The sequence below is a fragment of the Oryzias latipes genome, chromosome 22, assembly GCF_002234675.1.
Source record: "Oryzias latipes chromosome 22, ASM223467v1".
NCBI classification, from domain to species: domain Eukaryota; kingdom Metazoa; phylum Chordata; class Actinopteri; order Beloniformes; family Adrianichthyidae; genus Oryzias; species Oryzias latipes.
Window position 1 is genome coordinate 12388176 of NC_019880.2, and position 27540 is coordinate 12415715.

The 27540-nt window shown below is 40.2% G+C and overlaps 1 protein-coding gene and 1 long non-coding RNA gene across 5 annotated transcripts in view; both read left to right on the top strand.

Moving 5' to 3' along the window:
• The first annotated feature begins 185 nt into the window (after positions 1-185).
• On the top strand, positions 186-2343 carry LOC105356928. Its single transcript, XR_910972.3, has 3 exons — positions 186-334; positions 1144-1386; positions 2023-2343. It is a non-coding gene; the product is annotated as an uncharacterized LOC105356928 (long non-coding RNA).
• A 468-nt stretch (positions 2344-2811) lies between these two features.
• Positions 2812-27540, top strand: part of unc79 (unc-79 homolog, NALCN channel complex subunit) — a 34121-nt gene continuing 9392 nt past the window's right edge. For all 4 annotated transcript variants that reach the window (XM_020713431.2, XM_020713432.2, XM_020713433.2 and 1 more), the window contains exons 1-32: positions 2812-3253; positions 4431-4551; positions 7438-7751; positions 8442-8612; positions 8744-8839; positions 8920-8975; positions 9866-9995; positions 10679-10743; positions 11563-11651; positions 11919-11959; positions 13583-13611; positions 14671-14900; positions 16466-16637; positions 16735-16965; positions 17067-17257; positions 17433-17556; positions 18156-18296; positions 18696-18911; positions 19150-19377; positions 19630-19771; positions 20002-20081; positions 20185-20333; positions 20407-20564; positions 21293-21474; positions 21617-21818; positions 21903-22085; positions 23511-23579; positions 23871-24208; positions 24290-24472; positions 24962-25124; positions 25335-25484; positions 25568-26827. In XM_020713431.2, the coding sequence (XP_020569090.1) occupies positions 3232-3253; positions 4431-4551; positions 7438-7751; positions 8442-8612; positions 8744-8839; positions 8920-8975; positions 9866-9995; positions 10679-10743; positions 11563-11651; positions 11919-11959; positions 13583-13611; positions 14671-14900; positions 16466-16637; positions 16735-16965; positions 17067-17257; positions 17433-17556; positions 18156-18296; positions 18696-18911; positions 19150-19377; positions 19630-19771; positions 20002-20081; positions 20185-20333; positions 20407-20564; positions 21293-21474; positions 21617-21818; positions 21903-22085; positions 23511-23579; positions 23871-24208; positions 24290-24472; positions 24962-25124; positions 25335-25484; positions 25568-26827 (5926 nt within the window). In that variant the 5' untranslated portion in view covers positions 2812-3231. The remainder of the gene's footprint in view (positions 3254-4430; positions 4552-7437; positions 7752-8441; positions 8613-8743; positions 8840-8919; positions 8976-9865; positions 9996-10678; positions 10744-11562; positions 11652-11918; positions 11960-13582; positions 13612-14670; positions 14901-16465; positions 16638-16734; positions 16966-17066; positions 17258-17432; positions 17557-18155; positions 18297-18695; positions 18912-19149; positions 19378-19629; positions 19772-20001; positions 20082-20184; positions 20334-20406; positions 20565-21292; positions 21475-21616; positions 21819-21902; positions 22086-23510; positions 23580-23870; positions 24209-24289; positions 24473-24961; positions 25125-25334; positions 25485-25567; positions 26828-27540) is intronic.

The window sequence follows — 27540 nt, forward strand, 5'->3', positions numbered from 1 at the left end:
TACTTGAGTTTCCTGTTACAAATTTCAAAATAAAACGATTTTATGTTCTTAACAAATGTTTTCTTTTAACAATATCTTCTCTTTACCTCATATGCTGATTCAAAGCAAAATGAATGTAAACTCTTTCCTACCGTAAAATAAAGGAAAAAAATCCCATCTAACAATTTTGTTTTTTCTATAGTTTTCTGCTTCAATTGTGAAACCGGAATAACAGTCCTACTGTAACTTCCGGTGGCTTGAAAAGTCAGACGTACGCTGACGGTCGAAGAGGCCTTTTTATACCTGGAAGACTCTGCAATGATCAAGCGCCCCCTAGTGAACAATTGACGGCGATGTGAGTGGTTTTCTACCCTGAGGTTTACCTTTGGTTGGATCAAGTTCCTTTAGTATCCTGATGAGGGCGTCTGGATACATAAAATTGGTGTCTGTTGTTGGAAAGGCTTAGAAATAATATTATCAAAACATACAGAAAAACGGAAATGTTACAAATGTTATAATCTAAAACCTCAAATAGGTTGCCTCACAAAAAACAGTCAGTTACCACAAATTATTTGTCCTGTAAAAGAATTTCTTTAAAAGTGCACAATTAGGAGCAATAAGTTGCTATAGCCAATCAAGTAGCTTTAATTTTAATATTATATGTCTTCATATCTCACATCTATTTAATAAATTTCATATTAAATTCATGATTAATAACTATAAATTTTTGAATAATATTTTCCACTTCAGAACAAGCTAAACCATTTATGACAATGTTTTATAGTTAGGACCGTTCATTTTCTGTTTTCTTTTTATTGTTATTGTTTTCCAAGATACAAAGACTATTTAGAAAATCTTATTGGAATACTTTACTGTACATAAGTTTATTGTCTTGTGTGTCCTTCATTAGATGTTTTTTTTTGATAAATTCAGTTTTATGATGCTTCCTGAAGCTTTTGTTTAATGACCAGATGATTATATTCTCCCCTTCCTTTTATACTGTATACTACATATGTAAACAAAACTGAGCTTCAGGCTTATAACAGTCCTTGGTTTATATAATTCTCCAAATTCATTTAACTTTAATCCTTAACTGGACAGTGACAATGGCTCTATCCCAAAGACAACTCACTGTGTTTACTTAAGTATGTTTATCACTTGAAGGCAACTCCTCCCAGGAAGCATGATGGGAAGTATTTAAAGTAGATGTCATCTGCTTGGATCTCTGAAGCTGTGTGGAGGAACATCCTCTTTAGCTGAACACTAAGTGTTTGACTTGAAGCAAGGAGGATGATCTCTACCTTCAAGAGACCATCACTGACTGGACTGCTGCTGATAAAAGCCATTCAACAAACCCACACATCAAGAATCTACAGCAAGCCACCAAAAGATAAGATTGGACCAATGGTAGGACTGCTTAGTTTTGATAACATGATGAAGATTTGACCATTGTAATGTGATAATTATAACACCTTACAAAGAGGTTGAATGCAGCTAATATCTAAAAATTGCAACATTCATATCAATTTATCCTATAAAACATCACTATCAATTATTTATTTCCTCAAAGGTCTGTATCTTTAAAGCTACACTTCGATGAAGGTAACCAGAGGAATCAAAGCGTACATTCCTTCAAGGCCAGCAAAGTAGAGAACATGTTTTATTAATTCTGTGTACATATGTCAGTTTCAGAATCTGGCCTCTGAAAAAGAATGCTATGATGAAACTGCAACAGACCAAGCCGGCATTTATGCTGCTATAAATCTGCTGATCTGTCCTCGGGGACAATCAGAAGGTTTTTTACAAATGGCATCTGAAATTAGGAATCCCAGAGTGGAAAGAGACACATTGATGGACCGCGGCAAGAAAAACATGTAAAAGCTTTCAACACTGTGTAGTGAAAGCAGATGTTCAACTTTTTTTATAGGGTGAAAAATGTGGACGACATAACAAAGTAAATTATTCTGGTTTACTTTTTTTCTGTGTTCCAGAAAGCAAACTTTTAAAAAGGATGACTCCTGTTCTTTTGCAATTTTTCTACAGCAATCTGTCTTTGCCCTGTGCGTGTTTGCTGTGACTCTCCTTGCCCCAGCTGGATGGATCATGCATCACGTTCCAGAGTACCGACAGAGAACACCTCCACATCCATGACAGCTGAGAGAACTCTGCATTTGGAATGACCCCCAAGTTTGTGCAGCTTTTAAGACAAGATGCCACTTTGGAACTAAAAGATGACGGAGCGTTTGATACATATTCTTTGCAATACCTGGTCAATAATGTACTGTTTTAAATAAAGAAAAATGTATTTTTAGTTTTTTTTTTTGCAGCTACAAATACACATCAATAAATCCCTTGTACAACACACGAAAACCTCCAAGTTGGGTTGCTTTTAACTTGAGAGTTGAAAAGGAACATACTCTTTTCTGGGTTGGGTTAAAATGAAACCACTATGAAAAAAAATGTGTTGATCTAAAAAAAACATCCCAAAAACCTATGCAAACATAAATATTTCAAGAACTGGGTTGGGTGAAATGAGAAATATTCTTGATTTTTAGAATATTTTTGTTGCTGCATTTTGTATCCCATGTTTTATGGTGCCCACATTACTAATGACGTTTTTTTTAAATTGCTCATGGGGACTGATAATGGAACAATAGGTTATGAATCAAGGCTGATTTATAGAAAAACTAAATTAAGGTATTTATTATGGGGCTCACCTTAGGAAAGTATAAAAACACTTGCAAGTACATTAGTGTATTTTGTCCAAGACATGAACTGTGTGACAACCATCTGTTGCACGTTTTATATGCATCTTTTACATGCAGCAGATGCACAGGGATACGGAGGCAAACGCACAGTGTTTTTGCTCTGCTTCAGATAAGGAATCGTTTCTTGCAAATTTTGAATGACAATTTGTCAAAGCTGGATCAGTCCATTTGGAAAGGTGTGACAGAAATATGACATATAGTTGATTTTTTTTTCTGTGCGTCAAAGAGATGTAATTGTCGAGTTTAAAAATAGGATTCAACAAGGGGTTTGTCCGTGAATGGCATTTAAAAACGAGCAGGAAAACGACGCCAACCGCAACAAGATCCGTTCCGCCGAGTGGTACAATCAAGCCGTGCCTAGTCTGGCTGCAAGGAGGTATTTCCACTTTTTCGCTTCTGAGGAACGTCGGAGAAAGAGGGTGGAAGAAAAAGCTGGGAAATCAATTGACAGTCTTGGTTTTATGTCTCTCCAAGTGTCTGCAAAATGTCTACCAAGGCAGAGCAGTGTAAGTACGGCTTTTTGTGTGTGTTTTTCCTGTTTTCTTTGCGAAAGCGCTCGGTGGAAGCGGGAAACGTGGATTTTTGTTATGTTTTTGCTCCCTTCTCTTTTTGTCATGAGCAAGAACGCGAAAAAAACGGGGAGCTGTCCTTGGTGATGAAATCGCGGTTGCCAAGGCAGGTTGCAACACGTCCTCTCACTGCGGCTGGAGGTTTCAGTGCGCAGAGACAGCCACTGTTTCTGCCTTTTTAGGCTATGGGTGGAAAAAGAAATGCGCTATCCTTTTTTTGGAATGAAAATGAGACCTGTTATAATTGCTGTAATTCTTTTTGTTTTTGATTGACGTGACTGGGGAATGGAGGGCAAAATCGGGATGGTCTCAAGGTCGACTTGATTGTATGTAAGACCGTAAGACTTGATTAGAATTTAAATATGTTCCAACCCCCCCCCCCTCTTTTTATCATTTATTTTATTGCTTTAAAAATGGGTGTCCCCACACACCTCCATTTACTTAGACATCAGAATTTCAAAATACATAACCAAAGATGTCTATTTGCATTGAAAAATGAGGCACTTGTGCTGTGTGGCCGCCTAAACTCAAGCCACAGTTTGCTTTACAGGTCAGACTGGAAGCTAAACATCAAAGTCACTGAATATGGGTCATGTGTTCCCCACATCAGCTTTTTTTGAAGTCTTAATTAGCCATTGCAAAAGTGACATCTGACACAACATGGAGCTAGTTCAACAGGAAGGGGCCAGCTGGTCTCGGTGCTGCTGCATGTTTGAAGGCAGGGAAGCCCCTCTCATGCTCAAGCTGAGCACATTCTTTTCAGTTTGTCTTGGGACTTGAACTGACAACCTTTTGTTCATAAGTGTATTTCTGTAAGCAATAGGTTACTGTCTCCTCTGAGGCTTCCTGTGACTTAACTGCTGCACCATAAAGGTCACCTGGTTAAGGCCAGAGAGCCATGGGAACATGGACTCTTTGTTTAACTTGATAATTAAAACACTCATGTTCTATATATACGGCGGAGCGACACACTTGGGTCGCAGCCAAGCAACAGGAGAAACACACAGTGTTTTTATTTGTGCTCTTGCGCAGCTGCATATATTCTGCTAAGAACAGGATTTGCTACCGTGTTGATTTGCTTTGTTTGATCTACTCTGCTCTTTATTTTGTCTAGTTGCCTCTAAGATACGATACTTGCAAGAGTATCACAACCGTGTGCAACACAATATTTATCCTGTGCCCTCCGGAACAGACATTGCAAACACACTGAAATACTTTTCCCAAACGCTGCTCAGGTAAGTAACCCGTTCCAGAGTCATCAGATGAATTCACAGACTTAGCTAAACACCTATAGCTTCCTTCACCAGCAGATGAGACTACTCACACCAGGTTATCTCTGCACATTTTTCCAAAATAAAAGCCTCAAGATTAAATGTTCTGATAGAAAATTAATGCTAAATATGAGTTACCATGCCTGTTCTGCTGTATTGGTGTTATGGTGTTGTTCTGAAGCATAAGTAAAGACGGATAGGTCCGTGATGGTTATTGATTCAGCGGCCAGTTGCTAGATGAATGCCTCCCTTGGGCAATCTGCTTCCATGTCCTTTCCTGCGGGGCTGGCTTCTCCAGCTTTGCAGCCGCAGGGTCAGCCTGCTCTCTTGGGTTATCTGAAAGCTCGAAGAAGGAAAGGAATGTTTTTTTCTACAACAGGTCAAGAAGGCAGACATTTTAGACACGTCCTATTCTTTAAAATGATGTTAAACTAATGAAGAGATATTTTGGTATTGCGCTGTTATTTTTTTTAGCAATTTTTTGCGAAAGTAGCACTAGTTTAATCATTTTGGGAACAATCTATTAGAGATTGGCAGCTGGCCTAGATTTGGTGCTTTATTCCTCAGCTTCGAAAGGATTATTTATCTGCTGCAGGGTATCTGGATACTTCCTACATTGGTGAGGGGCTGCCAAGCACCAGCAATCACTGTGCTGTTAAAAACATGGCCTCTCACGGCACTGATTGAGCGTGACAAGGGCTGCATCTGTGGGAATCAGTGTGAACTCAAGTAACGATTTTGTCTCTGAGGGAAAGAATTCTCAGACTAAGATGAGAATCACTCAGCAGGAGTCCGCTCTCACCACAGCCTCAATATTTTCCCAAAGCCCAACCTCTTAGCATAAGATATGCAGGGAAAATCACTCTGCCTGCCATTAGAACAACGTTGTTTCCTCAGCAGGGACTCTGAGATTATTCTTGCACCTGTGCCTCCTAAGGCACTGAGTGAAGGAAAACATGGTAAGAAAGACAGAGTTAGAAGTAGTGAGCCTTGAAAAGTGGAGCAGGCATGTGTCATTTTATTTTATTTTTTTTCCGGACAGATGAGTGGTCAGTTGAGGTTGTTGATTCATGCACTGTTGGTTAGAAGATTAGAAAAAGAAGGCTGCAAAGCAAAAATAGTTGATCTGTTTCCTAAGTGCCTCATTCACAACAAAATGGGAAACTGTAGTGCATAATTATTTGGAGAAAAGTTTAGCAATTGACCATACACATATTCCACAATTTAAGTCATGCACACAGTTGACAGGGCAGGGTTTGACAGTAAATGTACGTCATATGTCTGTGCATTTCTACATGTGTTACTTGTCATATGCAAATGTTTGTGTGTGTATGTGTTTGCGTGCACATATGTGTGTTTTTTGAATGTCTAGCGTACGTGTGTGAGCGGGTCTGTTTTTGTCTATGTTCATTGTTCAAATTGAAGATGTTGTCTCTATTATAAACAGGCGGTGAAAAAGTCATACTCTGAGGTATAGTCTGCTTTTGCGACTTAGTCCTTTAATGAGTTTTATAACAAACCGTCGCTGACTAAAATCTTAGAGTATCACTTTGAGGGGATCGGTCACATGTTGTAATACTATGTTCTGGTGCTCAACATTATTCATCCAACACCATGTCGAACAATTTCAATGCAATCCCCTTTCTCACTTGCCTTGGAGCTCCAAATGTAATTTTTGAGTGTTCTTTAAAAAAAAGACAACTGTAGTAGATATTTATCTATAATCTGGGCTCTCATGATAAATCACAACCATTTGCCTGATAGAACAGCTTAGCTCTTTGATAACCATGCAAAAAAAAAATAGAGCAATGCTCTCTGGCCCCTCCTTTCCCCTCTTCCTTCACCCTAGATGCTCCACACTCAACCCAACTAGTTTTTGCTTTTGTTTTTCCCTTTCTTAAAGTCCAATATGTCCACCACCTTCCCCAGGGGACAGCAAACACAATTGTCCATCCTGCATTAGCTCACAAACATGATACTTACCAGTCATCTCCCCTTTGATACAACCTATTCCTTTGTCATTCTAGTTTTTTCTCTACTGTAGATTAGTTGTTACATTTATTTTAGAAACCTGAATCCATATGCCTGTTGGATCTCATTATTTACTCCGATGATACTGGTGCAGTATCATAAAGTATGCATACGGACATTATTTCTCTGGTGCAATAAACATGTGCTGTGATCTAGGAGCTCTTGATCTAACCTCACACACATGTTTATTACAGGCTCAAGCATGTTTCAAAAGTGCCACCTCTGTATTTTCCCGAACCAATTTGGTGTCACTCCCATCCTTGACAGCCCCACTAAACGCAAAGAAATTTCACAGTAAATTGCATTTCATGGCTCATTGGGCTTTCTGCATAGCATCCAGTGACTTTGCTGATTGGAAGATGGCATTCACCGAGGGACAGTGCTTTCTTTGCTATTGTGTCCCTTCTGTTTTTGGAGAAGTATGGGGTTGCCACTGAAAACATGCCATTTTTTATATTTTTGCTCCTTGTCACCAGATACGCATGAGATGCAGTGATCATTGCAGTTTGTGGTCATGTTTTTTTCCTCGTTGGTTTTGTTTAAAAATGGAAAGCAAGTCCAAACTAAAAGTGGTTGAAATGAAGTCATTTGGAACAGACAAAGCAGCGAGCAAATTACCCATGCTTTCATTTCTGTACAAAAATAGTGAGACACTGCATCCTATGTGGGGTTTATCTGGGTTTGTTTTTTTCTATTTACGCTGTCTCTGTAGTGCCATTTCAATGTAATGTGCTGTTTTTTTGTGTCTTTGTTGTCTCTTTTTTTCCCTTGTTCCCCTCTCCCACCTCCCCTCCCCTCCCCTCCCCGCCCCCGGAGCAGCATTCTGTCCCGCACAGGCAGGAAGGAGAACCAGGAAGCTTCCAATTTGGCCGTGCCCATGACCATGTGTCTTTTTCCTGTGCCATTCCCACTCACCCCATCTCTAAGACCACAAGTCAGTTCCATCAACCCTACAGTTACTCGCTCCCTCCTTTACAGCGTTCTGCGCGATGCCCCGTCAGACCGCGGGGGGCAGGGGCAGCAGAGTCGGGACGCTCAGCTCTCAGAGTACCCCTCTCTGGACTATCAGGGCCTCTATGTGACCCTCGTGACCCTGCTTGACCTGGTGCCCCTGCTGCAGCACGGTCAGCATGGTGAGTCAAGGCCCAAGTGCACCACTGTTTGTCATCATCATCCACGAGCCGCCTGGCCTGCATGAAGCCACTGCTGCTTTTTTTGGCCTTTTTTGTAACGGGAGGAGAGAAGTCCTGCTGAGGATCTTGAGGGATGCATGGGGTGATTGGGAGCACGCTGGATCCTGTCAACCGTCATAAGCCATTGGAAATACCTGAAATAAATTGGCCTTTTCTTCTGTGTATCATACCTGAATGCATGTTTGTTCAACTATGTGGGAGAAATGTTTACTTGTGTACTGAAAAACAATGGGAAATGTAATAAAAAAAAGATTAAAGGAGGGGATGACTTTAGAGAATGTTCACTGTGTTGTATAAAGCTGCCTCAAAGTCAGTGCTCTTATATGTCATAAATATTTCAACTTTTGTTTTCTTAAAAAAGCTTGAAAGCATGAAAGCTCATAGATTTTTTAGCTTTTCTTAGGAGTGAACGTTACCTTAGAAATTTCTGAAAGAAAGGTCTTGCTAACTCCAGTCGCTAATGCTAAAATGTTCTTTTACTTTCCTTGTTTTACTGTTGAACTCTGAGTTTTATAAAACTTTGACATGCTATGTACATACGGTATGTAAATACTGCATGTACAGTTGATTGAATATGTGTTTGTGTATGTCTTTTTTTTTGTCTATTTTGCTCTCTCCTTTTCCCATCAGATCTGGGACAGTCTATATTTTACACAACAGCTTGCCTACTACCCTTTCTCAGTGATGATATCCTCAGCACTTTGCCCTACACTATGATCTCCACATTAGCCACATTTCCCCCTTTCCTCCATAAAGACATCATTGAGTACCTGAGCACATCTTTCCTCCCGATGGCGATATGTGAGTAAAACCATGTACAAAAGCATCAGAAAAACAGATGTGAGTCGTCTGAATGATCACATATTGATTAAATACATAAGGATATTTATTTTCCCTGCAAAGATAAGCTTTTCTCCCTCCCCTTTTTCCAGTGGGCTCTACGAGAAAGGAAGGCGGAGTCCCAGCTTATGTCAATTTGTCGGCTTCGTCTATGCTCATGATTGCAATGCAGTACACCTCAAACCCAGGTAGGTTTTCTTGGTCACCGTCACTGCCTATGCTGAAATTCAAATCCTCTCTGTTTATTTGGATCTCCTCCTCTTCTTAGTTTATCACTGTCAGTTGTTGGAGTGTCTGATGAAGCACAAACAGGAAGTCTGGAAGGTACATTTCGTTCACACATTTGAAGCAGACACAAACTTCCCAATAGATGGAGGAGTTGATAAGTCTGGTATAGACCACTGGAAGCATAATGTCTTGTTTTAATTTCAAGTTATTCAATGTTATCTTTTCAAGAAGACCATAAAAGACTATACATTGAGCACAGAATTACGCCCAAGCACATCTACCTGTTTTCAGTTATTTAATCGTCTTATTTTTTGCTGATCTTTTTGCTAAGATAGTTATATTATTGTTATCTATTCATCTGCTAACACTCAGGCAATCTTGCAGCAAAGAAAACTCAGTTTTAAAATTTGGGCACTTTGGAATAAAAAAAAAATTAAAATAGGTTGCAATACGATGATTGGTATCAGTGCCTTTGAAAGCAGTTCTGATGAGAATGATGAGTTGTATATTTTTTCAGCAATATCGAAATATAAAAAAATACATAAAAAGCACAATTGTTTTTTTAAACAAGTGAAGTGAACAAAAGACCTCAAACAAACAAAATGTGGGAATTTTGTCTGACTCTCGGAGCAAGATCATCTAGAAAGACTCAGATAAATTGGAGATTCCCCTGGTGTGGTGAATCAGAATCTGGGGGACCATATGCCTTATTAACACCATCCTGACCTGCCTGGAGTCTAAACCTATTACCCACTGAGAACATTTGGAGCTTGATGAAATAACTACAAGAAAGGAGGCCCTGGATGTTTGAGTTGTTTAAACCTAGAATCAGCCAAGTCATGGATATTTCACCTTCAGATAGTTGTTTTTTAATGATGAAATTGAACAAAAATTTAAAATAATACAGTTACATGTCCACATTGTTGTTTTTTTTTTGGATGATACTTCCCGTCAATAATTTTCATATTTTTACTGTGACATTGCAGGACTTGCTTTATGTCATATCGTACGGGCCATCCCAAGTAAAACCTGCAGCTGTGCAGATGCTGTTTCATTATTGGCCCAATCTGAAACCACCAGGAGCCATCAGTGAATACAGAGGCCTCCAGTACACGGGTCAGATTCTCTTTTTCTGCTGCCCTAGTGCTTCTAAAGCTATGGACACACCGGGCATGTGACGTGCATTCAAGAACGTGCTAAACGAGGGTTCTTGAACGAGAGTATAGTTCATGGTGCTCACACTGGACAAGCATGGAGGGGCTTCTTCTTCGTTTTCTTTTTCCCCTGTTGGAAGAGGCTTGGTGCAAATCTTGCTCAAGATTTTTTTTTTCACAGCTCTATTCCGATAAATAGAAGAATTGGTGTCATATAATTCAGGCAGGGCACAAACCGTATTTATTAATTTCTCCTTTATGATCCATTTTCAAACAGTTGGCACTTCAAGAAATTAAAAGGGACGCCATCCATACGCCACTACTCAATCCAAGTCCCTGATTGGTTAAAGTTAGGCCTGGTTTAATATTCAACATAGGTTGCGTTCTGTTCTTAGAGCCCCAAAACAGTCTTCAAACGTGTGCAGTTACGTGTGAATGTGAGAGTTTTGAACAGGGAAGCCCAAAATGTGCATTTACACGCGTTTACATGGACTTTTCAATGGAACTGGCCGCTTACACGTGCATTGCAGAGGGTGGTGTGAACGTAGCTTTAGACTGATTACCGTACCTGTTTAATCTAAACCCACTGATTTGAGCTTTTCCTCTGTTTCCAAACTTCTGTATGACCTCTTTCTCCTTGTTCAGCCTGGAATCCCATCCATTGTCAACACATTGAGTGCCACAATGCCATCAATAAACCTGCTGTTAAGGTGACTATTGCTAGAAAAAAAACTGCATCTCAAAGCAATGCACTTGACAGAAATCCAACATGTTTTTTCACATGGAGTATAGTAACTGTGTTTTCAAAAGTGCCTTTACACTGTATCAAAAATGCTCCTGTAAGAAGACTTCATCAAGTCCAACCGTGCACACCGGCAGATTTGCTTTTGTTCGACTCTTGATAAATAAATCATTATGGAAACATGGGATCACATATTCGATCAGCTTTCCCCTTGCCAGCTGCTGCACCTCAACTTCATCATCTGCACTTCCTGTACCTCTCCTGCGCTCAAAACTGAGTTGGAAGAAGGAGCGTGGACAGAGCCCAGATTTCAATTACTGGGAGCAAGAAGGCATTGTGGCGGTGGGGGTGGGGGGCTTAATTGGAAGCATTGACCCCACGCGAGCCCTTGAGGATAGGGATGGAATCAAGTGAGCACAGTAAATCACAAAGCACCATCTGAACACTGAGGCCTTGAGCGTTTAACACAGGGGCAGGCACAGGTTGCTGGAAAATGGGGTGCAGCATATGCAGTCAGTCATCCTTACAGAGGAGAGAACTGTCGTGTCACATGTGTTTCTGTTTTTATAGTACAATACACCTAAAAATATGAACATATGGGTCATTTTAAAGTCAAGTTAAATGTTAACATTGTTTGAACTTTATCAAGAGTAACATTCCTCTGATAAATCAGAGTATGACATGTTGTTTTTTTTGTATGTCATAAAAAAACCCTTAAAAATAAGGGCTGATCAATTTATCTTTAAAAAACGTTGTTTTGTTTTAACACTGTCTATTACTGTTGCAGATGTGTATTGATCCTACGCTCTCTGTTGCTCTGGGAGATAAGCCCCCTCCTCTTTATATATGTGAGGAGTGCAGCCAGAGGATAGCTGGGTACGTTAAATCTTTCTTATCCTCAGTTTTGCAGATCCACAGTCAGTCTTCACTCATATTTAACCCAGGGACAAATTTTACATCATTCTTTCACACTCCTAATATATTCAACACAGCAAAAACATGAATCCACCTCCTTCTACTTTCACCAAAATGTAATCATTGACAATTCCTGTCATTGTGGGCCTTCTAATTTTTGTTAAGACCTTTGGTATTCTAGTGTTGTCCCCCTTGAGTCATACTTAAATATCTATTTAACCTTTACAGGGATCATGCTGAATGGCTTGTTGATGTCCTTTTGCCTCAAGGTGAGCAAAAACACAGAAGGTTTTTGAATTTATTTATGAAAGTCTGTTGTCTTATAAAACCAGAAAGACAATATAAAAAGCTTCACTTGTGTCAAAAAGTGTTTATCATTGCTAAAACACAAAAATAAAATTATTTTGTCTCGATTGCATTATTGCATGAAGTTCTACAGTTAAAACATATGTTAATGAGCATCGGTAGATAACAAAACCCACCCATCCTGCAGTCACAGTGATTAGTATAATCAGATTGGTGTGTTTTCCAGGAAGTTTAGGGCTCATAGGCAGAGATAAACTGATGAGCTATTTCCAGTCTTGTTAGGGTTACCGTTTTTTTTTCTCACTGTGGCCTTCAGCAAACAAATGACGAATCGTTGCACAAAAAGCATTTCAATCCTGACAATTTAACTTCCCATTACATGTTTCTTTTGACCATTTGGTTTATTTAAACTGAAAAAATATGAAAAGCAAAATCATCAACCTTGGGAAACTGTCTTAGTGATCATTCCCATTCATTGGTTTTACTAGAGATAGAATTTATTTACAAATTGGATTAACTATCCATCCATCCACTTTCTAAACCCGTTTTGTCTCTTTCGGGTCTGCCGGAGCCTGACCCGTCCAATTGTGAGCCAAGGCAGGGTACACCCTGGACAGGGCGCCTAGGAACAGTATAACCAGTTAACCTATGAAGCATGTTTTTGGATGTTGGGAGGAAGCCAGAGTCCCAGGAGAAAACCCACTCATGCACAGGGAGAATATGCAAACTCCCAACAGAAAGGTCCTCCATTGGATAAACTGAAACTTTGATCATTCAAAGCTTTTATTGTCTGGAGGAATTAATGTTTATGAATCTCCAGAGTTTCATTTGGATTTAAGTCCAGCCATTTTTTCATAGTGAAGTTCCTAGAATTTAGGATTTAAACAAATTAAACTGTAAACAATAACATTTTTTATTCTCATTTTGACAATATGTAGAATTTATAGCATACTAATAGACACCAATTTTATTTCCTCACTGGGAAACAATTTCCAATTATGACATTTCCCCCACCATGCTTCAGTTTGATGCGTGGTTCTTTTCCTTGCATGCATATGAACAAGCAGTATTTGATGTTTTTACTGGTTCAAAACACATCATTCCTGTGCTTTTTCAATTTGAAAACTCAAAGTTTTTACCCGATGTTTCTTTTCAAAAGAAAAAATTTTAAGCTCATATACAGGCAACTTTATGCATGATCCGAAAATATCTAATTTTAATAGCAAACAATGCTTTGGATGTCAAGTGCAAAATAATGAGACAACATGAGCTCTGACTTAACCATTTCTACGTCAAATTGAACTTGACATAAGTTATGTATTTTAGAAAAAAGAACTGCATAACAGTATTTAAGACACTGTTCCTTTTTGTATTCAGTGCTTTATTGATATTTTTTTTTTATTTTGGAGCAAAGTGGGGTCTAATGGGGCAAGTACTGTAAAACCTGGGATGCTGACCAATTAACTGCTTATCACAGACAGCTACAGTCATCACATTCAAGTGCTGTTTAATTAGAGTGCAAAAGACATATTTCCAAATGTTAATGTGATATGCAGGTTATTTATTGTTGTTGTGTTTTTCTGCAGCAGAGATATCTGCCATTTGTCAAAAGAAGGTAAGACTATATGATTTGATCATAAATAGATCAAAGTCAAGTCAAAGTCAACTTTATTGTCGATTCTCTTCACATTTGCATCACATGCAATGAATTGAAATTCTGTTTCTTACTCTCTCATGTCTGTTCAAGAGAAAAAAAAATATTGTATAAAAGCTGTATTATTGGTGTAACCTGCATTCTTACATTTGGGCAATAATTTCAATTACTGCCATTTAATATCAACTTTTTAAATTTAAATACATATCTAAAATCCACATTTCAAATAAAACTTTTTTTGTCTCAGTCAAACCAAAAATACAGCCATTTAATAATTAATAATCTGTAAATAGTCTGCTATAAATGAACCGTTTATTATCCACAGGGGGGTTTGTATGCATGGACCAAACCATTTTAAATGAAACTGCTGGTGCCTTATACATATCTACTAATGTGCATTTCTGTTTCTAAGGAGACACAGGTAAACTGTGCTCTGTATGATATCAGGAAAATGAAAAGCCGTCCTGTGCTGTTTATGGAAATTGTAGGCTTTTCATATTCCACAGCCTCAGTCTCTGAAAAGTCTGAACTTTGTCTGTTTTTATTAACCTAAATGTAATTTAACCTAAAACAATGTTTTAAAATAGCTCAATTTAGACAAGCACAGAAAAAACTGCACAGAGGAGCAGCGTATTTTATTGTCAAAAGCCAAATCGATGAATGAAAGGACTCGCAATCAGATGACAGACATGTTAATTTGATATGGAGCAGTGCATCTCTCTAATAGCACAAGATTAGAGGCGGATCAGATTAGGTTGCCTCTCTAGCGCAGTCCTTTTTATTTTTAGAAATGTGAGACACTGTGGGGACATCAAGACCGTTTCTATTCCTGAAAACGTTCACAAATCAAGCTCCCTTCTCAGATTCTTTTCGATAAAATTGACTGTTAAACAAGTATCTGGAAAAGTTGTACTTTTAGAGAAGTTTTTGACAAAGGAGTGTTTGCTGCTTCTTTTATCAATTGAAACCAAAGTAAAGTGTTTTCTCCTGCTGTCCTTGTCTTGGCTTCATCAACTGTAGAACTGTAGCTCTCATGTCAGGAGGGCTGTGGTCACCTGCTTCTCAGCTGGCTGCTGCGGGCGCCATGGCAACCGGCCTGTCCGCTACTGCAAGCGTTGCCATGTCAACCACCACAGCAGCGAGGTGGGGGCTGCGGCGGAGACCCATCTATACCAGACTTCACCTCCACCCATCAACACCCGAGAGTGTGGAGCGGAGGAGCTGGTGTGCACTGTAGAGGCTGTTATAAGGTCAGTACAGGGTTGTGCGAACGTCACAGTCGCAAGATAAAAGCCTGTGAAGCTCCATTGGGACTGCAAGACAAGAATACCGCATTTTCTTATCAGTCTTCTACAAAACGTGTTCTCTTTTAATTAAAAGCTTCATTCATTAGAACGTAGTGATCTCCTTCTGCTCTCAGCTGCTCACAGTGAATCATCTGACTCCCCCTCACCTTATCCTTTGCATCTTTTTCTCTCTTTCATCCCTTCTTTCACTGCATCCATAAATCTCATCTTTGTTTTTTTTTTCATCCTTCCGTCTGGCAGCTCTAACCTCAGGATTATTTTATTGAGTTTGCCACTATTCCTCCTCTGAACATGACTTAACAATTTCAAATCTGGCAATATTGTGTTCTACATATGACTTCCTTGAACAAATATAAAGTATACACATAATATACCCACATCGGTTACATATAGTTACTGGGTAGGACTATGGTGAGTAGTGGCAATGACCATCCAACTGAATTAAGTCAGTTGAAGGATTGAATTTTTTACTGAAATCAAAATACAGGCATGATACAGGAAGTGAGGCAGGACTCACAAAAAGACGACCTTATTTGTAAAAATGTATACATACAGGAACAAACCAAATAAACAAACAGAGCTGGCACATGGGAAACTACAGTTTGTATCCCAAGGGGCGTGGAGAGCTGTGGGTCAGACCCTTCATGCTTACCTATGTCTCCACAAGGGGGGCTTGGTTTTCCTGTGATGGTCCCCAGTCTAAATAAAATACAGGGTTGTGTCAGGAAGGGTATCCCAGGTGAAAACCTTCTGCCAAACATAATGTGGAGATCATTGAAAACTGTTTTGCTGTGGTGACCCCTAAGGGGATGTGCTGAAAGGTGAACAGCCATGAAATCCATGCATCCATCCATTTTCTAAATCTTAAACATGATCCCGTTCAGGGTCATGGGGTTGCTGGAGCCTGTTCCAGCCACCATTGGACTAAGGCAGGGTACACTCTTGATCCAGGGTGTCAAACTCCAGGCCTCAAGGGCAGCTGTCCTACTCGTTTTCCAACCAATTGCCATTGAAGCTCCATTTTGGCCCATAACACCTGATCCAGGTAATCAGAAGCAGATGAGGCAGGATTTCTGGAAAACCAGCAGGAGGCCGGCCCTCGAGGCCTGGATGCATTGATACTCCTGCCCTAGGTGGTTTGGCAGTTCATTTTACTAAATTAGGCTTAAAAAGCTTTAAAAAAGGCACAACAAAACCTTAAACCTTTGAGTGTCATTGAATGCAAACCTGTTGACATAGCCTGTTGTTAGCTTAAATTTCAATCACTTTAAATCATTTTTCCATACATAAACATATTAAAGCACTAAGGGTACTTTTTTCTCACGCATTTATTTTCAATTTTTCGGATAATAATGAGTAAAATAGTACAATTTATTTGAGATGAGGTTGTGTTTGCTAAAATAACAAGATTTAGACTTTAGCTTTCTTTTAACATACTGGTATTTAAATAAAGTTTTAGTGTGGTTAATTTTTCTCACTGTTTTTCTGAACTTTCCATGGACTCTCAGTCTTCTGAAGGAGGCAGAAATCCACGCTGAACAGCGGGAGTTTGAGCTAAACAGGCGTCGTCAGATGGGCCTGTCTGCCTCTCACCACTCTCTTGACAACATCGAGTTTGATAACAAGGAAGACGACCAGCATGACCAGCGTCTCCTTAGTCAATTTGGCATCTGGTTCCTGGTGTGTAATCCCTCTGTCTGTCAATACCAAGAGGGGGTGGGAAAGGATGTGCACAGCTCTCTCATTTTATTTCTGTGCGTGTGTTTTACATCTCCAGGTAAGTCTGTGCCCCCCCAACGAGAACACGCCCACGGAGAGCCTGGCTCGACTGGTCAGCATGGTTTTCCAGTGGTTTCACTCCACTGCCTACATGATGGATGATGAAGTAGGAAGCCTGGTGGAAAAGCTGAAGCCACAGTTTGTCACAAAATGGCTGAAGACTGTGTGTGAAGTGCGCTTTGATGTCATGGTCATGTGTCTGCTGCCCAAACCTGTAGAATTTGCCAGAGTAAGAAAAAGAAAACTGGAAAAAATTATAATCAAGATTATAGGAGTAGTAAGGTAAAGCATTTGAGGACAGATCACCTCTTTTTGCATGCTTCTTCGTAGGTGGGAGGCTACTGGGACAAGTCTTGTAGCACAGTGACACAGCTGAAAGAGGGTCTGAACCGTATACTGTGTCTGATACCATACAACGTCATCAGTCAGCCACTCTGGGAGTGCTTTATTCCTGAGTGGCTGGAGGCTATCCGCACCGAGGTACCAGACAGCCAGCTCAAGGAGTTCCGGGAAGTGCTTAGGTACTTTCGTCATCTATTTCAAAGAATAAAAACAGCAAATGAAACTATTAATTTTAGATCACACAAAAATACATGGATCTTTGGTCAAAATGTATGAATAAGTGGAAGCAGAAGGGCATGATGTCTAATTTTAATTGTGATAAAACTGCTCTGTGGGTGTCTTTCCCCCATGCAGCAAGATGTTTGACATCGAGTTGTGCCCCCTGCCCTTCTCCATGGAGGAAATGTTTGGCTTCATTAGTTGCAGATTCTCTGGCTACCCTGCGTCTGTCCAGGAGCAAGCTCTTCTGTGGCTGCATGTAAGCTCCCACACTCAAACTCATTCTGTCTGCCACGGGTCCTGCAGCTCAGTCCACTGTGAGTGTGAACTGAACAGCTTGTAAGAGTGTTGAAGTCTGGGCCATGGCTCTGCTGAATGTGGATCTTGGTTACAGAATGAGACCAAGTGCCATAGGTGGGATTTTATTTTATTTGAATTAACAGTACGCTGCACTCCACCCATGGGTCTGATTTAAGGTTTTTGTTGCAACTGTGATCAAAAGACTATTTCTTATGTACTCTCAGAAAATACATCATATTAATTTTAGAGGGTTAAATTGTGGTGAATGTGTCCCTATGGTGCTTTTCTTCACCTAAATCACATTGGGCATATTTCCAATCTGACATTATTATTTACACTTCTATTTCTAGTCTTGGTCATCAGTTTTTATGTGGAGTTGAATTTAAATGGAGGTGAAGAGTAATAATCTTGGTTGATATTTTGAATTGAATTTATAGGTATATTTGTAAAATATTTTCAAGTTGTTGTTTTCTAAAAACATGATCTAGAAAGTTATTTGAAAAACGTAGAAGTTTCTGTGAATGGGACTTTTTTCTCCTCCTGTTTTGTGCAATGCAGGTGTTGTCAGAGCTCGACATCGTGGTTCCTCTTCAGCTGCTGATCGGGATGTTTTCCGATGGAGTGAACTCATTAAAAGAACTGGCCAATCAGAGAAAAGCACGTGCGTCAGATCTGTCTGGGAGCAATGAAGCACGCAGGGTGAGCAGGACCTTGATGGAAAAGAAAACATCAGAAGAAAGGAGAGTCAACAACAGTTATTTAGGCAATGCAAGTTTTGGCGGAAAATGTACAACATTTCAGTCAAGTGGTCAGTAGATGCTGTAACACCCTCAGGACAAATTAGTTCATATGACTTTTTGGAAAAAAGGGCACATTTGCTTCCCCTTTTTTTATTTTTCGCTAGTCATTAGTGAAGTTACCATGGTAACTGCCACATTCTAAATATAGCATTTGTAGTAGGCTTGATTGAACTCGAGTGTGATGCAGATTAATAACAGAAATGAACATATAAACGTATATTAAAATGTCTAAAACTCATATTAAAAGTATGAACTTTATGATAGCTATCCAAGAAAAAAATGGCAATTTTTACCACAGGTGAGTGTGGTGTCAGATCCAGGACGCCGTGGGCAACACAACACCCTCAGCCCTTTCCCCAGTCCCTTCAGGAGCCCATTTCGTAGCCCCCTTCGCTGCAGTCCTTTTAAAAACTTGGGTCATGCCACCGGCCACTGCGCACTGGACCTGGACTGTGATGATGACGACATGAACCTCGGCTGTTTTATCCTCATGTTTGATCTGATCTTAAAGCAGGTAAGTGCCTGATTAGAAAAAACAAAAACAAAAAATGAGAAATCTTTTTATTTATGTCAAATGTTGACACATTTACCTGGTATCTGATATTTCATTTACACATCGTATAGCTAATTTTAAATCCAGTCAAATAAAAAAGAGCAGTAGAATAGTCACAGGTGGGACCCTGAGATTTTTGTGTCATGTTCCACTTTTGCTACTCTGTTTTCTCAACCGCCCCCCTCCCTTGCTGTTTCAGATGGAGCTTCAGGATGACGGTGTGATGCTGGGTCTAGACAGCAGCCTAGGGAAGGATATTGTGGGCATCATCAACAATGTCTTCCAGGCCCCGTGGGGGGGCTCACACACCTGCCAGAAGGATGAAAAGGCCCTTGAGTGCAGCTTGTGCCAATCCAGCATTCTGTGCTACCAGCTGGGCTGTGAGCTCCTAGAGAGGCTGACCCCCCGGGATGAGATGAACCTGGTGGTGAGACACACTGCATGCATAAATTAACCTTGAACATTCAGCAGGTATGGCTTTGCAGTAACCCCCCCCTAGCTTTGCGTCCCCATTCATTTCCAAACAGACAAACAACCATCTGCCAAGTATAGTTATGGTACAATATAGTATAAAAACCATAAAGGAACATTTAGCAAGTCATAGAGCTCAGCTATATTATGAATCTGACCAAAATGATGTATTACTCTGCATAGAAGTCTGTCAATACTGTCTCTGCAGGAACCCACAGATTGTTTGGAGGAAACCTTACTCTCGCATCAAAAAGATTTCTCCATCGGGGCAGAGAATGAAAGCGAGGAAGGAGACAACCCATCTGGGGCAAACACTGAGGAACCAAGCAACCATTCTCCAGAGGATATAGGTTAGCACTGATTACTTTTTACGTTTCATATCATATTTAGTACTAGCAGAGCATTTTCTAATTTTTAACCACATGCTTCAACATCGCTTAACTTTGTTGTTCAAGGCTGCAAAATACTAAAACTTTAAATTCGGAATTGCTCAATTGTTTTAAAAATGTCATAAAAGTTTGATGATTGAATTTGATATTTAAAGGATGATAAGGGCCACAATCTTCTTGTTTTATTCCAGCCATGAAAAATATTTCAGACAAAAAGTTCTCCTACCAGCAGCTCCCTGTGTCGCTAAAGCTTATTTACACTGTTCTTCAGGTAATTAAAAAAAAACCCAAACACAATTCAAACTACAAATTGGTTTAAAATTACAATTACTCTGGCTTTTCTTTGTTGTCATGCATCTATTTTGTGTTACCAGGAAATGTCTAAGTTTGAGGAGCCGGACATCCTGTTCAACATGATGAACTGTTTGAAGATCCTGTGTCTCCATGGCGAGTGTTTGTACCTCGCCCGTAAGGATCACCCCGCATTTTTGGCTTACATCCAGGAGAAGATGCTCATCCCCAGGTGTGTACAGCAGTAAAGGAACCCATTGCTGTTCACAACTGAGAACGACACAGCTTTACTCTTTATGTTTCAGTCTGTGGTCGATGTTGAAGTCCGAGTTCTGCCAGCTGGCCTCCCTGTCTGTGCCGCAGCTCCTCCACGCCCTCTCTCTGCCTCATGGGGCAGACATCTTCTGGAACCTGATCAACACAAACTTCAATAACCAAGACTGGAAGATACGCTTTGAAGCTGGTGGGAAATATTAGTATTTTAGTGTTTCATTTGATAAGATTGCAGTTATCCCTGCATGAGCTCTTCCTAAACTACATCCTGCTCACTCCTCTAGCCTGTGTTGCTATGGTTACGGTAGTACTTAAAAAGGCAGAATGGGAGGATCTGTGGGATTGATGGTTTTTTTGCATGTGATTTCTAGGGAGCAGTTTCGTGACCTTGAAAAAGGGGTTGTAGAAGCTCACTAAGACTTGATGTACATGGGTTATGGGAAATTGTGGAGTCTGTCATACAGCAAATACTACATACATTTATAGCTGAAGCTATTTGTTTGGAAATATGTCCTAAAGTAATGCAAACTGATAAATTATGTTATTTCACTGACCATATTAACATTTTAGTTAGCCATTTTCTTAGTTTAAATTACACTCAAAATTACGACTTAAATGGTGTACAATAATTTATGTGAGAGCGTTTAAAAAAACAAAACATTATTTATTAAATCTCATCAATTTGCAGTTGTACAGTTCCTCTTATATACTGCCATCTAGTGGTCAGATTATGGGGGTTATTCCAGATCCTTTGGCTGACATTTGGTGAGATAGTGATGTCCGACTGATAAGAGTTTTGATAAGAGAATTGATTTTCTGCTTCCTAAAAACTGCTTTTGTTTGATAAATTACAAAACTATATAAAAAAACATGAATATATGTTACCTTTTCTTTTCTGTTTTTGTCAAATCTCCCCAGTTGAGAAGGTTGCTGTGCTGTGTCGGTTCCTGGATATTGGTGCGGTGACAAAAAACCACTTGCTGAAGTATGCTTTGGCTCATGCTTTCTGCTGCTTCTTGGCTTCCGTGGAAGATGTCAACCCAGCTGTGGCTACCAGAGCCAGGTTGTTGCTGGACACCATCAAAAGACCAGCTCTTCAGGTGATCTGCATTAAACAGAGTCAAGAAACACACAAACTGGGAGACATGCAACATGTTTATCCACATGAAATGCAGCTTTAATTTGAAAAAGCGATGTATTGAGGATGTATTAATGCTAATGTGAGATCTGTACATTTTACAGGGACTGTGTTTGTGTATGGATTTCCAGTTTGACACTGTGGTCAGAGATCGTCCCATCATACTTAGCAAACTTCTCTTGCTGCATTTCCTGAAGAAGGATATTCCTGCTCTCAGTTGGGAATTTTTTGTGAACCGTTTTGAAACATTATCTCTTGAGGCTCAGCTACACTTGGACTGCAACAAGGAGTTCCCATTTCCCACAAGTATGGAGTAGCTGCTATGTCATCTTTCTTTTTTATTATTATGACCATTTACAGTATTAAAGAGTTTTAACTTTCTCTTGACAGCCATCACATCTGTTCGGACCAATGTTGCCAACCTCAGTGATGCTGCAATGTGGAAAATAAAAAGAGCCCGCTTTGCCAGGAACCAGCAGAAGAGCGTGCGCTCGCTGCGAGACAGCGTCAAAGGAGACCCGTCAGACTCTAAACGAGCATTTTCGCTGCCAGAGACTCTAAGCAATCGACTTCGTGAGTAGAAAAACTCATGTCATAAAGTCATCCCTTTAACTTTTATACTTTGGTCTCTTTGGTTTTACTTCTAACCAAATGCTTTTTGCATGTATGTTTTAAGATTTGAGGCTTGTTAAAGAGCCTCTTATGTCCTTCATTCCTGCTCAATATTTAAAATCCTTACAAGATTACATTAATAGCATTAATAGCCTCGTCCCTGCTTCACACTCAGCATTAAGGGTTGGATTGGGGGGGTTAAACCACCAAATGGTTCCCGGGTGCCGCTGTGTCTGCAGCTCACCGCTCTCCCAGGGGATGGGTCAAATGCGGAGAACAAATTTCACACACCAAGGTCCCAGATAATGAGACAAAACTAAATATGTCTCAATTAAAAAAAACAGACCCAATGTCTGTGTAATGCTAAAAAGCATAAACATAGTGCTTAAACTAATAAATGGTTATATCTCCATACATCCATCTTTTACTCCCACTTTGTCCTGTGCAGGGTCACTTGAGGTTGGTAGAGCCATTCACAGCTACTTTAGGGCAAAGGCAGAGTATTCATGGGACAGATTGCCAGTCCATCGCTTAGCTAAACACACTCAAATCCTAACTTCTAAATTGAAATTTAGATCTGCTGTGAAGCAACAGCGCTAACTAGGGATGCAAAGATTCTCGGAATAAAACCAAACCGTATGTTATTCCATTGAACCAAATCGTGGGGAAAGTGAATTGTTGCATCCCAACTGCATACATTTAAATGGTTGTGTTGAACGCATGTGTTGTGTTACATTACACCATCATTAGAGACGACCTAAAGGTCTTTCTATATTTGTACTTGCTTATTAGCAAATTTAAAAAAAGGATTTTCTGTTTTTTGTTGTTGTTGTTTTGTGAATCATGTGTTGAACAACAAAACAAAACAAAAATATGACTAAAACCTAGGTTTGAACCGAAGCCTCCCTAGTGTTTAACCATCACACCACCATTCAGCCCTGACTCCATACTTTCTTTTAAAAAAAGTTACTTTGGAATTTATTTTCTGTTCTTTTTCTGACACCTCCAATTTATCTTTAGAAACTGCACACTAGAAACAGCTGCTTTCTCCTTGAGTTCCATTCAACCTTTTCAGTGTTGATTGCAAATTAATGCGATTAAATACTTAAAAACTCAACCATAATTTCCCCCAAAACTTAGAGTTTCACATGCTTTATGTATTGCTTTACATAGTTAAACATGTTTTTCACATTTTGGACAAAAGCTTTCAAACATTTAGACAAGGCCTGTGCAAATTCTAAAGAACTCCTGTGTTGTTCACTTATCTAAATTGTTTTGCTCTGTGTTGACGTTGTGTTTCCTTCGAATGTGTAGCACGAGCATGCCCTGTGCCACCTCCCCCTGTCAATGTTTTCCTAAAGCGTGTTCTTCGTATGTGATTTTTAGCTTTAAAGCTCACAAGGCAGGAGCTCTCTGCCCCCACACTTGGAGATATGCTAGAGAAAGTCCTTCCAGGTAAATGACGCTTTAAAATTTGTTATTACACCATCATTGAGAAAACAGAAACGTGTAACGCTGACTTGTGAAACTCCTTATGTTTCACATTTTGGTGAAAAAAAGCAGGGAAAGAAAGGGAAAAAAACCTTTGCAAATAGCTGGACTTCCTTTGTGTGCATTCCATTTACATTTTCCATAAACAATCAGCTGTATATGTGTCATTCCAACAAGATGAGCTGACTCCCCCACCTCTGTGCTGGTGCCCTCTGTTGATTCCCTTCCCTTCCCCCTCCTCTCCTGTGCTTTCAGCACGTTTCCTCCTGCACTTTAACCCTGATGCTTCAGCCCCTCTTGCAGGGCAAACTCCTTCTCCTGAGGATGACACCATCATCAAGGATCTGCTGCCCGAGAACGCGGGCATCGATCACCAAACCGTCCACCAGCTCATCATGGTGCTCATGAAATTTATGGCTAAAGACCAGAGCAGTGCCGAAGCTGACATCGGCAGCGCCAAAGCGTTCAACACAGTGAAACGCCACCTGTATGTGCTGCTGGGCTATGACCAACAGGAGGGCTGCTTCATGATCGCACCCCAGAAGATGCGCACCTCCACCTGCTTTAACGGGTTCATAGCCGGCATTGCACAAGTAGGTATCCTTTGACCTCATTTCTAATATGTTTTTTAAAAAAATCCTGTAATAAATCATGAAGATTATGCTATTTTCTAGGTTATGGACTATAATATTAGTTTGGGGAAGCAGCTGCTCCCTCTGGTGGTCCAGGTGTTGAAGTACTGCACATGTCCTCAGCTGAGACACTACTTCCAGCAGCCCCCCCGGTGCTCCCTGTGGGCTTTAAGGCCACACATTAGACAGATGTGGCTCAAAGCACTCCTAGTCATTTTGTATAAGGTACTTTTCTGCCCCTACTTCAATAATACTTTCATTTAACAGGGATTGCACAATTCTCGATTGAAAACGGATCCATATGTTACACCATTAAATGTAATGTGGAGAAAATATGTTTAGTTTTAAATTGAAGAAGTATTTATTGTTGGATTACATTGCACCAGGCTTAGTATCGGCAAACTGTATGTTTTTTTCATTTAACTCACTTATTAGCAAATTTAAAAGAAGGATTTCTTCACACTTTTTGTTTTTTGGTTGTTGTTTTGTAGAAACAAATCATGTATTGAACCAAAGCAAAACTATGACTCAAAAATTGAGGTTTGAACCAAATCTTGGGTAAAGTGAATTGTTGCAACCCTATCGTTTCAGTTGTGATGCTCTTTATATTTATTCCAATAACAAACTAAACTGGATTTTTTAGGAAAATGACTGAATGTTTTGCCTCCTTGTAAGGATTTTTGCCTCGCCGCTTTTGTTTTTGTAAATCTGTAGTATCCGTATCGAGACATGGATGGCAGTAAGGTGGTCCTCCACCTCATCCACATCACCATCAACACGCTGAATGCTCAGTACCACAGCTGTCGTCCACATGCTGCAGCAGGACCTCTCTACAGTGACAACTCCAACATGAGCCGCTACAGCGAGAAAGAAAAAGGTGGAGCAGAATCATAAATACAGTTTAGCCCAACAACAGATTTTGATTTCAATAATATTTTTGATGGTTTATCAATTCAAAATGAAAATATTCTGTTGAGACCAACAAGTATTGATTTATTTGGATCTTAATATCAAAGTTGAAAGGAGATGGTAGCCTTTTTAGCTTTTACATAACATGAGAATGCTTCATGTGTTCTTACGTTTTTAGAGGAGGACAGTGTTTTCGATGAGTCAGATGTCCACGACACACCAACTGGTGCTGCAAACAAGGAGTCTCAAACCTTCTTTGCCCGTCTAAAGAGAATCGGGGGCAGCAAGTCAGTGAAGTATCAGCCAGTTGAGCTGAATGCCAAGAGAAGTAAGACAGTTGCTTATGTTTAAGGCAAATTCCATTGTTCTTTTTTTGATATATTTCTTTAACTGCAATATTCTGTGCACCAGGTGAAATTGAGCTGTCAGAGTATCGAGAGGGTGGCAATCTGCCTGACAGCATCCTTCACTGTGTGAGAGAGGAGAGCACTAGGAAGAAACGGCTGCAGGCCATGCACAAGCAGAAATCTCTGGACATTTCCAATACTGACTCAATTCTCTTCAGTCTGGATGAACATCGAAGAAAATCCTGCATCGATCGATGTGACATGCAAGTGCCGCCTGTGATCCTGCCTTCCTCTGCGGCATCTCGAAGGCAGCACGGTAAAGGATCCTCTGACGGCTCTTCGGCCCGAGTTGAGCCAGTGGACCGAAGAGGATCTAAAGGAGGTCAGTCTGACACATCCAAGCATGTCATCCCAGAAGTGCGCCTTAGCTGCATGGAAACCTTTGAGGACAAAATGGACCAGGGTTCTTTAGAGGGATCAGCGCAGGAAAAGGAGGACCAGGATCTCATTGATCTTTCTTCCGACTGCACATCGATTCCAGAAAAACACTCCTTGCTCTCCATGTCTGACAGTGACTCCTTGGTGTTTGAACCTCTGCCTCCGCTCAGGATAGTGGAGAGTGACGAAGAGTTTGACATTAGCACCATCATAGGGACCAAGTTTAACGAGTGCCCAAAGGTCTCATCTTCCCCTGCGAGTAGCAGCACTTTGCGGCTGTCTCCTGTGGTTCAGGTGAGTGTCGAGGACTGCTCCAGTGAAAGAAAACCCCCAGAACTTATTCCAAGAGAAGGCGCCTTACAGCAAGCACCCGTGGAAAAGAAGCGTAAGCCATTGAAGCAAAGTGCCTCTTTGGATATTCCCGAGCGCTTTGAGAACATCTGCCTCGAAAGCCCCATGACTCTGAAGCAGAAGAGAGACCTCCTGAAGAAGACGCCAAATGTTCCCGACACTTCGATAGACGACACGTCTGAGGATGCTCGGACTGGGATTGGGCACTGCACAAGTCCCTCTGGCAGGACAGTCTTCCTGGACATCCCAGAGGACAAAGCAGAGCCGCTCTCCTCGCCAGAGAAAGCCAAAAGTAACAGCAACGATGAGGAAGGGGATGGAGATGACGAGGAAGATGACGACATGGGCGACGAAGCAGACAGTGACCCCAAACCAGATAACGCAAATGACAACGACGAAGCTGAGTTTAGAATCCAGATTGTTCCAAGGCAGCGAAAACAGAGGAAGATAGCAGTGAGCGCCATCCAGAGAGAATATCTGGACATTTCCTTTAACACATTCGATAAGCTGGGAGCTGAGCAGACCACAGAAACGGGTAAGGAGAAGGACAGGTGAAAGATATAAGATATTTTCAAAGTTTAAATCCATTTTAAAACTTTTGATGTGGCGTACGTCTGTCAGTAGAAGAGGATAGAGTACAAGGATTTTTTCAAAACTTCTTCCTTTTATGTCCTTCACCACAAGTTAAGGTTGGTTGTGGCTAAAAGAGAAACATTTAAATAATTCTAAACTATCTGCACACCTTCTTAATTACATGCTTTTATCCTAAAATTAACTGCGCTCTCTTTTATTCCAGACAGTAAAAAAAAAAACTCAAATGAAAATCAAGTAAAGAGCATATAAAAGAAAAGGTGCAAACATGTTTTGGTCCTAATTGTTGTTACACGTTAGTCCAAATGACCAACTATTAACACAAGAAAATACGTTTCTGTGAGCATTCTGTTTTTTAATATAATTTCTATTTGAAATCGTTTTCCAAAATTAAGAATAACACAATTCAAGGTATTTCTCTGGGGGAAAAAAATCTGATGGTCCTTTGAGCTCACAGTGAAGCAGCTTTTAGTTAAAAAAAAAAAAAAAACCCTGAACCAGTTTCTTTTAGTTTTTTTGAAACATGTTCAATATTATAATACAGTCATTATGATGCAAACGTAAAGATGATATCAATAAAAATTGCTACAACATCAATGGCATAACAATAAAACAAATCATGTTTGAAATGGTGCAGGCAGAAGCTTACCTTATGAA